The sequence below is a fragment of the Hetaerina americana genome, unplaced genomic scaffold (assembly GCF_022747635.1).
Source record: "Hetaerina americana unplaced genomic scaffold, ioHetAmer1.1.p SCAF_82, whole genome shotgun sequence".
In the NCBI taxonomy this organism is placed as follows: domain Eukaryota; kingdom Metazoa; phylum Arthropoda; class Insecta; order Odonata; family Calopterygidae; genus Hetaerina; species Hetaerina americana.
The window spans coordinates 869,280-885,000 of NW_027287450.1; the positions used below are offsets into that span (position 1 = coordinate 869,280).

A 15,721-nucleotide genomic window follows, 5' to 3' on the forward strand; every position below is an offset into this window, starting at 1 on the left:
GGTTTGGTGGAGGATACTTGAAGAGGAAGGTAAAAGATTATTTACACGGGTTCCATTGGAATGATGAGAGAAAAGGAAAAGTTTTGAGGTAGCATTTGCCAAGTAAGCTTTCTGTAATTCTCAAAAGAATAAAACGATAAATAAAATGGGGGAACCCAAAAACACAACAGTGATATAACGAGCATAAAACAGATTATGATATGGAAAAAATGGAAGATGCATATCATCATGTCTCAGAAGTAAGGAAACCTCTAAAAAGAGAAATGAAAAATCTAAAGAGAGATTGGAATGGGATAGTCTCGGAGGGTCTGGAAGGAAAACAGTGGAAAGCTTTGGGTCATATTTACTTAAATTACTGCACCTAGACTCCTAAGGAATTAATCCGTTCAAGATTAATAATTGAAAAGTAATGCTTTTTCACGACGGCTCATTTGGGCATTTGAATCATTCACTCGGCAGGTTGGAAGGGAGGAGAGGCAACTTCCGAAATTTTATCCTTGATATCTTGTCACTGTCAACTCGCCGGAGGTAACTACCCATGTCAACACCTGTACACAGAGCTTTTAATTTAGACCCCTGTTGGGCTCATTGCAATAACATCTTCCTCCTTATCAAAAGGCAAGCTCTCTGGAGTGAAGAAAACATATATAGTTAGTTTATTTGCTAGGAATAAGTCAACCAAAAGTGAGTGGCTTATCAAAATAATAGGAAATACGAGCAGAACGACTGTATGTGCATAACTAGGACGTAGCAGAACGACTGTATGTGTATAACTTGGCAAGTTCCCTCCCACGAACTACGACCATGACGTGGTGGAAGGACATGAACGTTCAGTTGCTGTGCTGGCGGGAGCAATGATGTTTGCTCCTGGTAGGGCCACCTATGCCAGACAGGTCGAAGGGCAGGAACCAAACAAAAAGCAGTTGGCGCAGCATTTGTTCCTCAGTGAGGTGGTCACTTGGTTGATGGTGTCATATGAAGGGCGACTTATTCGAGACGTGTGCACAAATGAGATGGCACAGGTAAGGGTAGAGAAGGAAGAACATGATGGGCAGTGGTTTCAGGGGAGTTGCGGAGTCATCGACGGTGCTTTTCCGCATGAATGCCGAGGAAATGTGAAGGGTGGTCTGGAAGAGGGCTGGAGCAGGGAATAACAGTGGGCGGCGAGACGATTAAGTCAGTTAAGTTTGCGGATGATCAAGCAATAGTGAGTCGGACAGCTTACGGATTACAGTTATTATTGGGTGCTAAGCAGGAAAAAAATCGAGATGACTGGAATGAATATTAACAACAAGAAAACAAAAGTAATGAGGTTTTCGAGAAGTAGGAAATCCAAGTTATGTGTTGAAATAGGAGGGAATAAGTTGTAGCCATAAGAGTATTTAATGTATCAGGGGATAATTTTAGAGGAAAATGTGCATTGCCATTGGGGCATAGGAGCAGAATTGATTTAGCAAAAGAGGAACTAGCAAGAAAAAGAGCATTGATAACACCTACACTGAGTAAAGATGTGAAAAAAAGATTAGCAAAGACTTTAATATGGGGAGCAGTGTTTTATGGATGTACGAGTTGATTTTTAAGGCCAGGGGATGAGCATGGTTTTAGATATGTGGGTGTGGCGACGAATGGAGGACATATAAGTTGCACAGGGAGGAAGACATATGCCGAGGTTCACGGCAGAGTGGGCGACGAGGGGAAGTCTTTTTGGGGAAAATCCGAAAAAATCAAGGAAAAATGGACGAAGGAAACATTGAGATATAGTGTTAGGCTGAAGGGTATAATAGTAAGGAGAACTTTGGATAAGCGGGGCGAAAGTAAGAAAGAATTGCTTCAAGCTTTTTAGACAGCATAAAGCAGGCTGAAGTTACGAAGAAATGAAGAAAGGAAAAATGTAGAAAAAAGAGGAAGTTCCAACGCTACTTAGAGAGAAATAGTCTATAGGAACAAACCGAAATCTAACTTCATAATAGGAGGAATAACTTCATTGGGTTGATTGATTTATTGACTTTGTAAGTTACATTTAAAACACGAGCTTTCTATGAAAATAATTCCAATTGCTCGTCACTCGAATATACCTATTTTGCGCGAATGGATTGTCCCTCAAATTAGAGACGACAAATCGATTGAAAGGCGAAGTAGTAGTATTTCAATAATTTTAATTTTCATGGCCTTCCGGAGTCCTTGGAACGAGATGTAAAAAACTGATGGATCGCGATAAAAAATAAGATTATTTAACCTCTGTCGCAAAAGATTTTTTTAAACGTTCAACAACAGTTTTTGTCATTTCACTCTCGGGAATCAACTCACATTTTGATATGTGCACTATGTTATTATTGGTCATCGAAATTTTATGATTAAGATCCTAACTATTAGCGTGATTTACAGAAATAGGCATGTTTTCGGGTTGATCTTTCTTTACTGAGCCCATTAAAATTAATTACAGCATTCTTATTTTAAAATACACTCCCATTTCCCTATAAAATATCAACCACATTTTTTCATCTTACAGAGAGAGCTAATGAGGGAAAGCCACACCCTATACTGTTATCCAAGGAACGATGATCCGTAACTCTTCAATGATGTGAATGTCAATAAGACTGATTGTGGAGGCGTTAAAAGGCTGCTTTGCTAGTTGTCAGATTGGCTATTTACAGATTCCGCAACTAATAGATTGTTGAAAAGGTGTCAATAAAATACCATTAGTTAAAATTTTACTTGAAATATTTATTATTTTTTCTATGACAGCATTACAGACGTACCAGTTGTGACATGTATTGCTCACTTTGTTCATTTCAGTTTATCTTGCACCTCCACATAAAAGCAATGAGGGGATTACAACATTTTGAAACACAGGTTTGAGTCTGCCGTACCAAAATACAGAATTTAGCAACCAACCTGTGTGACACGACTGTAATTGTTTATTTCCCCTCGATAATAATTTCTTCCCACTGCCGATATAATTACCACTTAACTTTTAAACAATAAATGCTTTGGTATTTTGCAAAGCAATGGGAGTTTCTACTCAATAAATGTCGCTACCAAATAAGACCAAGGTCTTCACAGATGGCTGTAACCATGTAGGTGTTTTCAGGGTTGCATTACGTGGTAAACACTTGATTTTTTCTATTCATTTGTTCAATCACTTCCAAATTTTGATTTGATTGATGAAGCTCGTGTTGTTGATTGTTGAGGTCGTTGCTGTTGGCTTGTTCAAATGTAAGTAGAGTGACAATCGGTGCTTCTGGTTCATTCCACTGCTGTTCTGTCCCACTTCCAAATATAAGAAATATGCCGGCAGACACCACCATCACCATAAAACACAGCCCGAACACCAATGTCCACGTACCTGGAAGCTAAATGACAAATGAAATTGCTCAGCGATGAAATTAAACCGTCATGTAATTTCAAATAGAGGAAATGCATCAAGGGAAACTTAGTGGCAAACTTTTAGTTTGATTGAGGGGCAGGCAAAAATTATAGAATTGTAAAAAGAAAATCAGGCGAAAAATGTTCATAATCTCTATCAAGAAGTCCGAAATTCTGATCTGAAATCATGTTCTCCGACTCCACTTACGATTATAGAACAACTGGTGACGGACAGATGCACTTTTATTAATTATGTACTTACAGGTACAAGTTTTTGCGGATGTGGCACTCCAGTGGGCAGACAGAGAGAGAGAGTGACCAGACTTAGGGACCAGAGCGCCCAGGTTTGATTCCTGGGGATGTCTTTGAGCACCTTCATATGCCAATGAAGTCATCGACAGTCGACATGGTATGCACGATCCCAACTTTACCTTTTTTGATGGAATTCGTACCCGACCCGGGACACACCCGCAGTTCTAAAGGAGAGAATGTTATGCTAGTAAAGAGCAGAGTGTATTCACTAGATGCCAAGTTGTAATTTAATATAGTCAGGAGGGTAATGCACGGGGATGACATCATAAAGGGTATGGGTTCGAATCTCAAAACGGGCGTGGATTTCTATTGGATGTTCCGGTGGCTACATTGTATGTTACACTAGCCTCATCTATTAGAGCAATTGGAACCAAAACCCACGGAAAACTACGCAATGGTCTTTCATGCGATTCATATTACCCATAAATATTCTTTTATCATATTCTCCTCATGTCTACGCAATGCAACAATACTGAAATGGGCTGCTAAATAAAGAGCGATCATGAAATTTTTTATTCGCAAAATCTGTCGCACACAAATTCAATTTTAGTGTCTGAGTGAATTGGAAATTCAGTGCGACAGGTATGGGATGAGAATCAATATTAATAAAACAAAGGTCATGCGATTCTCTAGAAAGAAAAAGGCCAAGCTTAACATTAAAATAGGAGGGCAAAAACTAGAGCAGGTAGAACAGTTTACGTATCTCGGTAGTGTTTTGGACCAACACGGTCAAAGTAGTAGGGACGTAAGGAGAAGAATTGCGCTAGGCAAAGAGGCTTTCACAAGGAGGAGGGAGTTGATGACGGGGACTTTGAGTAAGGATGTTAAGAAAAGACTCGTAAAAACTTTGATATGGAGCGTAGCTATGTACGGCGCGGAAACGTGGTCATTGAAGCAGGAGGATAGACGTAGATTGGAGGCTTTTGAAATGTGGGTGTGGAGAAGAATGGAGAAGGTGAAATGGACAGACAAGAAAACAAATGAGGAAGTACTTGGTATGGTGGGTGAAGAGAGGGGTTTGTTGGGAGCAATCCTATGGAGGCAGGAAAAGTGGATGAAGGGGGTGTTGACCGGCAGTGGGATGTTGAAGACTGTGATAGAGGGTAGAATGTTGGGCAAAAGAGGAAAGGGAAGGAACAGGATAGGGATGTTGGACGGGATGAAGGGAGGAAGAAAGTACTCAGAGATGAAGAGGGACCTGATCTAGAGTAGGATGATGGATTTTGTGTTTTGTTAGGAGTAATAAAATATTTGTTTCGTAGTTGTGTCCATCCGAAAACCTACCTTAACCGGTAGATTACCTTAAAAAAAAAATATTGTGAGTTTAATGTGCTACTTATATGAGGTACATGTTTTCTTGACTCCATGTACATGTTCGTTGATGTTAATTTGACTCCATTATTGCGTCAGCCGCAGCCGTTTCAAATTGAAACAAGTTCAGCTCGCCTATGGCAACGATGGCGGTAACACGCGACCCAGAATTGATATTTGAGTTTCGCTTGATCAAATAATCATCTGCAGGTTGCATAATGCTCTACTTGGCACACTTAGCCCAAAGCACAGCCATAAGATTGTATAAAAGGTTTAAACACATGATTCATACAATTTCACAGAAAGATGTACCCAGAGCTCCAGTTACTGAACTTACGGAAGTAAATAATTGCTATTGAGACGTGGTTGCGTGCGGTGGATTGCCCGTAAGCCCCGGCGAAAACACGATTATCTCACAAAATCAATTTGAGGTGTATTCCTTCCTATACCATGTCACCCTTTCCTGGTCCCCGAAGGAAAGCGTTCTTCATCATCGGAAGCAGGCGTAGGTGAACTGAACCCGTTTCAACTCTCAGCGGCTCCCGCTGAACTAACACTGAGGTCAAATAAGTGAAACTTGTGACAAACACATGACAAATTAAGCTAAAAATATAACAAACGATTAAAGTTTCACCAATAATAATTTGAAAAATATTATGACCACTCTTACGTGAATACTCCTCGCAATAATACTTTTCGAAAGCCATGTCCTTTGGTTGTTTAAATTGTTTACGAGGTCTGTTCAAAAAGTATCGCGAATTTTTAATTTTCACGGGTTACGTATATTTGATTTTCGATTTTTTTGTGGCGTTATATTGGTACTTATGCCGAAAAGTTCGGCCATTTTGAATGTTCAGTTAATTGTGGACAGCTGTTTTGCTTGGACGTGTTTTGGCTTGTCTTCGATTTTTACCAATTATTTGGGCATGGCACGGGTCGTCGCGAAAATCGTACCACAATTGCTCATTTTCGACCAAAAACAGCAACGCATCAACATTGCTATTGAAGTGTTGGACAGAGTCCAACATCTCAATAGCAATCCGACCCAGATTTGCTCCAGAGGGTCATAACTGGTGACGAATCATGGGTTTATGGTTATGACGTGGAAACGAAAGCTCATTCATCCCAATGGAAGCTGCAGCACGAGTAGCAAGACCGAAAAAAGCGCGCCAAGTTCGGTCAATGTGACAGTTTGCTTACAGTTTTGTTCGATTGCAGGGGCGTGGTGCATCATGAGTTGTTGCCACAGGGTGGAACGGTAAATAAGGAATATTACCTGCAAGTCATGCGCAATTTGCGCGAAGCAATCCGCCACAAACGCCCGGATTTGTGGAAGAACAGAAATTGACTTTTGCACCATGGAAATAATCCTGCTCACACATCGTTACTTGTGCGCGAGTTTTGGCTAAAAACAATAAACTAATGATGCTTCAGCCACCGTATTTCCCATATCTGGCACCCAGTGACTTTTTCTTTTTCCCAAAACTGAAGACGCCCATGAAAGAACGGCGCTACGCTACGATTGACGAGATAAAGACTGCATCGAAGAAGAAGCGGAGGAAGATCACAAAAATTATTTTTGCAGTGCTTCGAGGATTGGAAAAAACATTGGAACAAGTGTATAATATCTAATGGGGGTTACTTTGAGGAGTACAAAATGGATATTCATGTATAAATAATTTTTGAAAAAACACAAAAGTCGCGATACTTTTTGAACAGACCTCGTATTTTACCCAGAGCTGTGGATATCAATAATTTACCATGGTAGAAAAAAGGAGCAATGTTTGTCTTATTTAATGAGGAATGCGGGGGTGTTCTTAAATTATTTTTGCGTCTCATTTCGCTTTCTAAACGCGATTCAAAATTCATTGCTGCATTGCCAAAATAATTAACTCTTATTCTCTCGTTCCTTTGGAAGTACCTTGATGATTAAGAAGTAATTTCACCATCAGAGAATATATGTCATTAAAACTCTATTAAAAACATTACTGAGATTTTGCTTACTCGTGGAATATGTTAGCATGGTGCTATGCCAGTCGAAATCAACGACGATGAAAGTAGACAAGCACGAAAAAACTGAATACTGATCGTCATCAACTCATAACAGATCATAAGGATCACAATTTGACCTCATTATTCTCCTGACGTATTTTCTGACGCATACAATTACGAATTTTTCAGCAGTTAAGGATAAACTCGCAAAAATAATTCGAAGCAAATCAAATCGGAAAAATTCGAAAGAAAACATCAAACAACAACAAAAATATGATACTCAAATACTCTATTTGAGTCCCCCTACCATAGAGGAGTCACAAAGGAATAAGCACACACGCGAAAGGAGGCACCATCTTCATTATCCCAATTACCTCATATTTTATTCATAAATAATTTGCAGATGACGCTCCCTCGCTCCACACATATTCATCTTAGCAGCCAGATTTCCTAAAGGCCGGAAGCAGGGAGAATATTTAGCGTTTCGCAGCATAAGTAAAACGGCCGAGTTTGGCATTTCATTTACTTATGAGCAAAATAACCTGATATCATACAAACGCAAAAAGAAACTGTTTGCCTTTGCACGTTTTACATGCTTTAGGAAGTCACGAGTGCGAGATAAAAATGCCACCCGCCCCTCAGAAGTACTGATAACCCATGCTCACTTGCCGAGATTCTCACACTGCGCTGTGCACGCAAATTCGCAAAATGCACAATGCACGCATTTTCAGGCACTCTTCGAGATGAAGGCATGACAAAGATATAAACGTCAGCAATACTTTGGAAATTAGAGGCTCATGCATCATTGACACCCCACCTGGCGAAATTCTTCAGCATAATATATTAATTGACGCCGGCTTTCTTAGCAGTCGATTTTTCTTACAAACAGCAAACACAATTTTCAAAGGAACAGTCAAGTGGAATCTGACGAAGATTTATCAATTCAGGGCATTCTATGAGGAACCACAACACAATTGGACACCACGATATTATCACATTTCCAAAAATTGCTTTGATTAAGCACCAGTCAATAAACTTGCTCCAAACGGCATTCATATAAAATTAACGAGAGGGTAACAAATTGGACTTAGGATTTTCTCTCTGAACGCAAACAAGAGTGCATCTCCAGCATTCCCCGATGGCTTCCTCGGGCTAATCTTTTTCCTTGCTGATATCGACGAAATTAAGCGTGAAACCCAAATATATATATATATTATTTCATCTCATCATAATGCTCATTCAGAATTATCAATAAGATGAGAATTTGCCGGCCCCGGTGGCGGCGGTTTAACGTCTTCGTCTGCCAACCCATGGGCCGCGGGTTCGAGTCCCGCCTAGGTGGTTTTTCCTCCACCTAGGGTTTGGGTGTATGTAACTGTCAAAATTGTTATGTCAATATTCAAAGTCCGATGTAAAGTGCAAAGGGCTGTTTTCGGACTAATGCAAAATAAATAAATAGCCAGGCTCTTTCCTATAAACTCAGAAATTATATTGCTTGTTTCATGAGTTCTTGAGTTCTCTTGCTAAATCCGGAATAAACAAGTGGCACTGCGTTTCTACGGAAAGAAACTTTTACGTCCCTTTCCATAAAATGAAGTTTCCATTTAATAAACGAAAGCAAATTCATAGAATGCGGTAGATTTTAGCATACCAGTAACATACTTGGAAATTAAGCTTACATCAGACTTAACATGATGAAAACGAGTTTGAAATGTAAGGCTGTATTTGGAAACACTTAGCTTCGTCAAACGAATTATGGGTAAGTAATGGAATGAAAACCTCAAGGAAATTCAATGATCGGCTCAAATCAAATGTAATAAAGTAAAACGTTCCGATCCGTCAAAATGAATGCTTTGGATAAAAAGAAAGACGCGATAGAGAAGAGGAGCAAGGCCGTGGGCAGGAGTCGCTTCATACCTTGGGAATTGCTGTCCCGTGCAACACGCTCATGTAGCTTTTATTCCGGGTGGTGAATTTCCTTAATTTGATTTCATATGAGAGTAATTGTGCCCATGCATATTAAAAAGAGGTGCATTTTTAATAAATCACCGCAAGTGCAGAGGAATATCTCCAGAATTGCCTTCGTTGGTGGTCGTGGTGAATGATGAAGATCAAATGGACGAATATACAGGTATTCACCAATGAATTAGTTTCACGGGCAGAAAAAGATGAAAGAAGAGAAGGGCAAGAGATTTGAAAAAGAAAAAAGGAGAGATTAGATGATTGCAAGCACGAATGCTCACGGAAGACAGTTTCGGAAGAAAATTTGAGCAAAATGAACCGTTGAGGAAGACTTCCGAGAGATATGTATTAAAACATTACGGCAGACATGAAAGGGAAAAATAAATTAAGATGTAAAGAACTTGGCGAGCTGGAGATTGGAAGAGTAAGTAACTGCGTCACCTGAATGATCAGGACGGATAGTTTTTCTTTGTGGAAGCGGATAAAGGATTGATGCGGTAGTGTATTTGGTTTTCCATGGGCATTTATAAGGGAGGATTAAATTTAAAAAATCCAAATTGCAAACTATTTCGTAGATTCTCACAGCTTAGACTCCTGAAGTACTTAGCCTAACGAACTAAAAATTAACTTAATGAAGAAAATATCGAGAGCACTTCCGATCGGTTCTACGTTAAAGGCCACGGAAGTAACTAACGATAGTAATGCCAATGTCCTCGCAAAATAGAGCGAGAATCCATTGAGGGTAGACAAACCGAGAGGGCAATGCAATGAAAAAGATTGGGAGTGTCGATAGTTGAAGAAGTGTTCGATGAAAGCATAGCACATATTTTTCAAAGCGGATTTATAGAAAGCCATGTAGTCGGGAGAAGCAAGATGTGGCCGGCGATCACAGTAACTGAGAAGTGACAGTTGTTTCGGAATTGTCAATTGATCGCGGGGCTTGACCACGACGGACGTGACCATCCCTAAGGCGGTGTACAGTGGTCGGACGAAGTTCTCGACTCCCGAGAAAAGAAAAGGAAATCTGTCATCTAAAGATAATCAGGCCGTTATTGATTCCATGACAAGAGTTCAAGGTTTGCCGCGTTCATCGCGCCCTTGAAGCATTAGAAGAACACATCCAAAGGGAATGGTATGAGTTTTAATGGCGTTGGAGGGATGATTGACGTGAGCCCGCGAATGTAGAGCAACGGGGAGTGTCTATTTTCATGCGCACCCAAGTTCTCGCCTCAAGTTTGCTGAATCGATTTGGCAACAAGAGATCGACTGCCATTATTCGCTGTGCGAATATTTTCTATGGTTTAAATTAAATGGGAATGTTCAAGAAGATACTTGCATGCATTACCGGGGGTCATGCGACACAGCTTACGATCCATAAAAATCAAATTGGTGAAAATCACAGTTTATGTTTTTCTACATTTTTTAACTAGTTTATTGGTCTTCCTAAAGATTGATAGGCCAGCTGAAAATAAATTGCAATTGATGTTAATGAAAAAGTTTTAATCATCGCAAGGCCTGATGTGGAGAGAAACATATTGGAAGAGGAGCAATTTTTAAGTTTTTTTTTATTTTTTATATTTTGCATCTATGAATGATGCATCAAAAGTTTTGTAATTAATCCTGCTACACTTCTTTATTTGCCTTATAAGGTTTGGCGACTTATTTGACACTATAGGAAAGTGTGCAAGATAGATGGAAATGTTTAATTCTAAAATAATGAAGAAGTGCCTGCTTTGATTGTTCAAAAGAGACGGAGTAATTTCTGTGAGGAAAAAATAGTTTCGGGGAATTGGTTCAAAGGCTCGCCGAGTCCTTTTCCGAGGGGTTCCTTCTTCCCCAAAATCTTTCCTTATCTTTGTGGGGGGACCATCACCGAGACCATGTGAACGTTGACGTCGCACCTTCTTTTTGAGAATTTTAGAACCTTCTTTTAATGAAATCATTATTTCTTTCAGTGATTCTGTATTATACTCGTATGTAATGAAATTATCAAACTTGTTTGATGAAATATCCACGAAAGGAATTCCCTTCACCACTACTACCCCCGCATTTTACCAAGCCGATTTTTTCTTCCCTTTGTCGCATAAAATCCTTGAAAGGAAACAGTCTCTTGCTCCACTGTGGCCGGCGTCATGCAAAAAAAACACAGATATCATTTAAATTTGTCGTCGCAGAACCAAAAAAATCCCGAGCCGAGGCCTACAAACATTCGCGTAGACACTCGTTCCATTCGTCATTTTTAGTTTTTCCAGCGGTGATAAAATGGCGGTGAACCTGTGGAAGTGGTAAATGAATGATATAAATTAGAAGTAATTTACGCATTTGCAAGGTTTAAAACACTAAGATCTCATCTACTACCTCAGTGTTTCATAATATTCCTCCCCAACACGTAACACACGTTGACCCCCCCATTTTTAATCTCATCGAAAATACGCTTGCGAATCCGGCGATCGTGGAAGAGGTCTCAAGTAAACGGCACGTCAGGGTTTGAGTCATTGCCTGCCAGGGCTATCCCAATGGATGATGAAGTTCATCTCGTGTAGCGTTATAAACTACGCAACCCTAGATTCAAATAAATGTACCTCTTGCACCGAACTCAATCATTATCCCCTCGCGCATCATTTGCAGTCCACTCGAAATTGACTAGCACTTGAGACGCAGCGGACATCAAACACAGAAAAGGGGGAGGGATAATTACTAACCCCAAGCCTTGCCACGTGTGGGTTCATGGTCAATCAGAAAAGGATTCATTAATGCAAGCCGCCCAGAGCTCCCGTAGGGTTTCCCTTTCCCTTATTGTTTCCATCCATTTCTCATTCGTTCATTAGTCAACTACACTCGCAACGCAACCGCGGAGTGAAATTTCATTCAATTATACGTTAATTTCGCAGGGAGAAGAGGAAAATCTACATTTTTACAATATCAGAGGAAGCAAAGGTGCCCGCATTTCAGATAACATAAATGGCTTCATTGATATAATAAATTAAGACGTCAGACGATACGTCTGCAAGTCTGTTAACTAAAAAGCCTTATTCCATTCTATTTTTATCGTAGCAGTTTTAAAGTTTTTCAATTATCAAATAAAATTAATAACTCTCCATATCCCTAAGATCCCTAACTAACAGCCTAAAATGCACCGTTGTGCATTTTAGGCTGTTAAAAATAAGCGCAAAAGAGCAATTACTTCTAACTTACCTAATGAGTAGCGCGCTGCTATTGAGGTGGGAAGTTTGCTCGCATCACCTTGCGGATGACGTCTAAACGCGGGAGACGTCTGCGTGTATCTGAATCGGTAGGATGAGACTGAACGTGGAGCACCCGAGACTTGAACTTCAAGGAACATGGTCTTTTTTTGCTCGTGCTATTTAGTTTTTCTGCTTGTAAAAGGACTCGAAACCATTACCCCGATCTCCTTTGCCCGTGCATGTTTGAATGTGAGAGGTATTCATGAGAAGCATTTGACGTCTGAATTATTCTTCCAAATATCTAAATAGAATTTCAAAATATCACGAAGCAGATATTTATGCAATACGAAAAATACCAGAAAGATATCCGATCTTGAAACAGAGGATGTATCTCATAGTATTTTTATTTGAGTCGCATACTCTTAAGGCACCCCAAAGTCAGCACGATAGGCACATCTTGATTCAAGCAACTCAAAATCCGCCGAACATTTGACTGTTGGACGTACAAACACTCTTTAATGGGGCACTTAAATCAAATGAATACGCGGATATAACCGTAGAGAAGCGAACTTCTACTAAGCGTTCCGCAGATAAATGTAATAAAAGGTAAGAAAGATAAAAGCTCCGATTTAGGGCACCTTTGGAATACGAAGCATGTACTCGCGATCTATAAGAGAAAATGTTATTTGAGGAATTCGGAATTGGTCAAAGAAATCACGACTGCTTTTTTGAAAATATTTACGAGAAGAGATTAAGTATCACCGGTATTTTGGAGGAATGTGGTGGGAACGAATTTGATTCCAAAAGAGAACAAGCCAAACTTAGACTTTTAGAAAGATTTGAAACACTTAAACTTTTTTTTACGAACTCGAGGAAATTAATTGTAAATTCCAAAGAAACTGCGGGAGATGGCGCAACAGTAGCTTTTAACGAAGTCATCCGCTAATATGCATTTCAATGCAACAATTGCAGAGTGCAAAAATCATTCGCCTTGACCGGGATCCCGGTCAAGGCGAATGATTTTTACACTCTGAAATGGTTGCATTGAAATTAATTTTACTTCAAATTACATCGGTCGACTCGACTAACGGGATAAAATATGGGAGATGGGCACCAGGTGCCTTAGAGCCTCATTCTAGGTTCTAAGGCACCTCAAAGCAATCCCGAGCTGTTGCTCCAAATATTATGCGACTCCTGCAGATTGCGGCTTTCCACCTTCCTTGCAAACACCTAATTCTAAGCTCTAAGGCACCCCAAAGCCATCCCGAGCTGTTGCTCCAAATATTCGCGTGGACTTTCGTTCCATTCGTCATTCTTAGTCTTTGCAACGTCTCATCGAAGTTGACCGATGACTCTTCATAGCTTCGTGAATTTTTCGGGGAAAGTGATGAGTGGGGTGCAGAGGAAGAAGCTAGACAGGTGTATCGCAATTAGCGAGCGCCTCTCCGGAGTCCGCGCACATCCCTCCCTCCGCGACCGTGAACTTTCCCCTTCCTTTTTGACACGGTTCGCCCGTTCTAGATAGCCAACAATCTCTTTTGATTGACTCCCCCCTCGTATCTTCTATCCCAACCACATCTGCATTCCCCCCCCCCTAAAAATAGCACGATTCCCTGAAAAAAGGAGTTGGCGTCAATAGGAGCAATCAATAACTTTTTTCCCTCCTCACATCGCCCCCCCCTCCCGACCACACACAACCCCCACACTTCACCTCTCCCATTGCCTCTGCGAACACCCACCCCACCCTCATCCCTCCCCCAACGTCCCACACCCTCATCCGTCCAACGCCCCATCCCGATACCATCATTCGGCTGACCACTTCACCCCCCCCGCCCAATCCTACCTCCTCCAAAATCACACAGAGCCCAACGGACAGGTGAGTACATTTCCTTTCCAGGGCCCACGCACCACCGCCCCAAGCGTTCGTTTTTAGGGGTTTCCTGGAACAACATTCATCCGTCCATCCCGTCCTCCGCTTGAGATATCGAGGATATGACCACTGGCGTCGGCACACGTGCGTGCGTGTGCCCTGCGCTCCCACGTGACGCCATTCACCGTCGTAGTGCCGAGTCGACGGCGGAGGGAATAGGGGAGATTCAAATTTCCATTCTATCATAGAGGGCAAGCACGTGACGCAATACCGCGGAGGGAAAATGAGCTCGCCGATCGCCCGGCGAACCTGGTGAACGTGGTCTATGTGCCTATTGAATTGAAATGGTTTTGAAGGCGGGGAGATTGGCGTTTACGTGGCGATCAAACACCGGCAAAAGACCGTCACGTTTCTTCCGTGGCACCCCGCTCGGAATTGAAATTTACCACTTCTTTTTTTCATTGGAAATAACAAAAGCCTTTGAAAACCAAGCTTAATGTAGAGCAAATTGAGTAGCTTCAGGCGTGATGTGGTGGAAGTCGAACATAATGAATAACTGATCGTAGAACTTTTCCACTTGATAAAAGTTTTTATTTTACGGCCGGGTTTCGATGTATTACACCCTCACCTGATCTCCTGATGACGATGTCATACATCGAAATCCGGTCGTAAAATTAAAAAAAATTTCAAGTGAAAAAGTACTACGATCAGTTATTCTTAATGTAGCGGTAATGTTTTTAAGGAAAACAATGTATGGGGAATATGAAGAGGAAATAAAATAATACGAGCACGTGAGAATGGAGATAAGAATAAATACTCTTATGCCATAATAATGAGTGGGCGTTCAAGTTAAAAAAAAACAAAATTCACGGGAGATTCATCCCACCAGTTCTCCCATAACACTCGCGCTTTCAATTTTTGTCATACCCGACGACCACTCACCGATCCGTATAGGCCTTCCCTTATCACGTATGTGGATGCCAGGGCTCCCCATGCCCCTATGGACTGCACAAAACCTAAAACTGCGCCTGGAATGAAAAGGGAGGGAGGGTGATGAGCCACGAGGAAAACAAAAGACTGCAAACGACTAAAGAGCGATTAATAAATGGAAGAAGGGGATAAAACTGTAATATTCGATTTTAAGCTCGACCCTCTTGGTAAGAATTGGTTTGGGATATACCTTCTGCTTTAAACGTGAACAGCGATGCATGCATTCCATGGCAAAAAACTGTTTGTTCTACTCCTGAATTTACACGTGGTGCGTAAAACCTTTCGACTGCCCGCGATCAATCAAGGAAGTAAATCCCTCATTAGGACTCCGTGGAGTACGGTGAGCGCAGTTCTTCAACGCTTGGAATTATATGAAATGTGCCTCGCATGAAATGGGAAAGGAGGAAATAACCTCAGAGCTTCAGACGTGATTAGTTGAGTGATGCAGTGTTTTTGTCGCATCCAATAGAATTTCGACGCACTGGATCACGAGTGGGAACGGAAAATGTTGACCAATGCCAACTCTCATATGCCCTCCAGAAAAATGACCCTTAGAGAAACGATCATTTTATAGCATTTTCTTTCGCCCATACCTGGGTGAACTAAAAAGTTGGAGGGAACTTATTTAACCCGTGCTAAAAGATCGCATTGCACCACTATGGATGTGCACGGCGAACGGAGTGAAAGATGAGACTTTACCTAGGCAGATGGAGATATTGGTTGCGGGCGTGGG

At 41.1% G+C, this 15,721-nt stretch overlaps 1 protein-coding gene across 3 annotated transcripts in view; it reads right to left on the reverse strand.

Annotated features, from left to right (window-relative positions):
* Positions 1-2,703: 2,703 nt before the first annotated feature.
* Positions 2,704-15,721, reverse strand: part of LOC139698330 (sialin-like) — a 122,478-nt gene continuing 109,460 nt past the window's right edge. For all 3 annotated transcript variants that reach the window (XM_071597235.1, XM_071597233.1, XM_071597234.1), the window contains 2 exons: positions 14,941-15,026; positions 2,704-3,353 (listed from right to left, as the gene is read on the reverse strand). In XM_071597235.1, the coding sequence (XP_071453336.1) occupies positions 3,099-3,353; positions 14,941-15,026 (341 nt within the window). In that variant the 3' untranslated portion in view covers positions 2,704-3,098. The remainder of the gene's footprint in view (positions 3,354-14,940; positions 15,027-15,721) is intronic.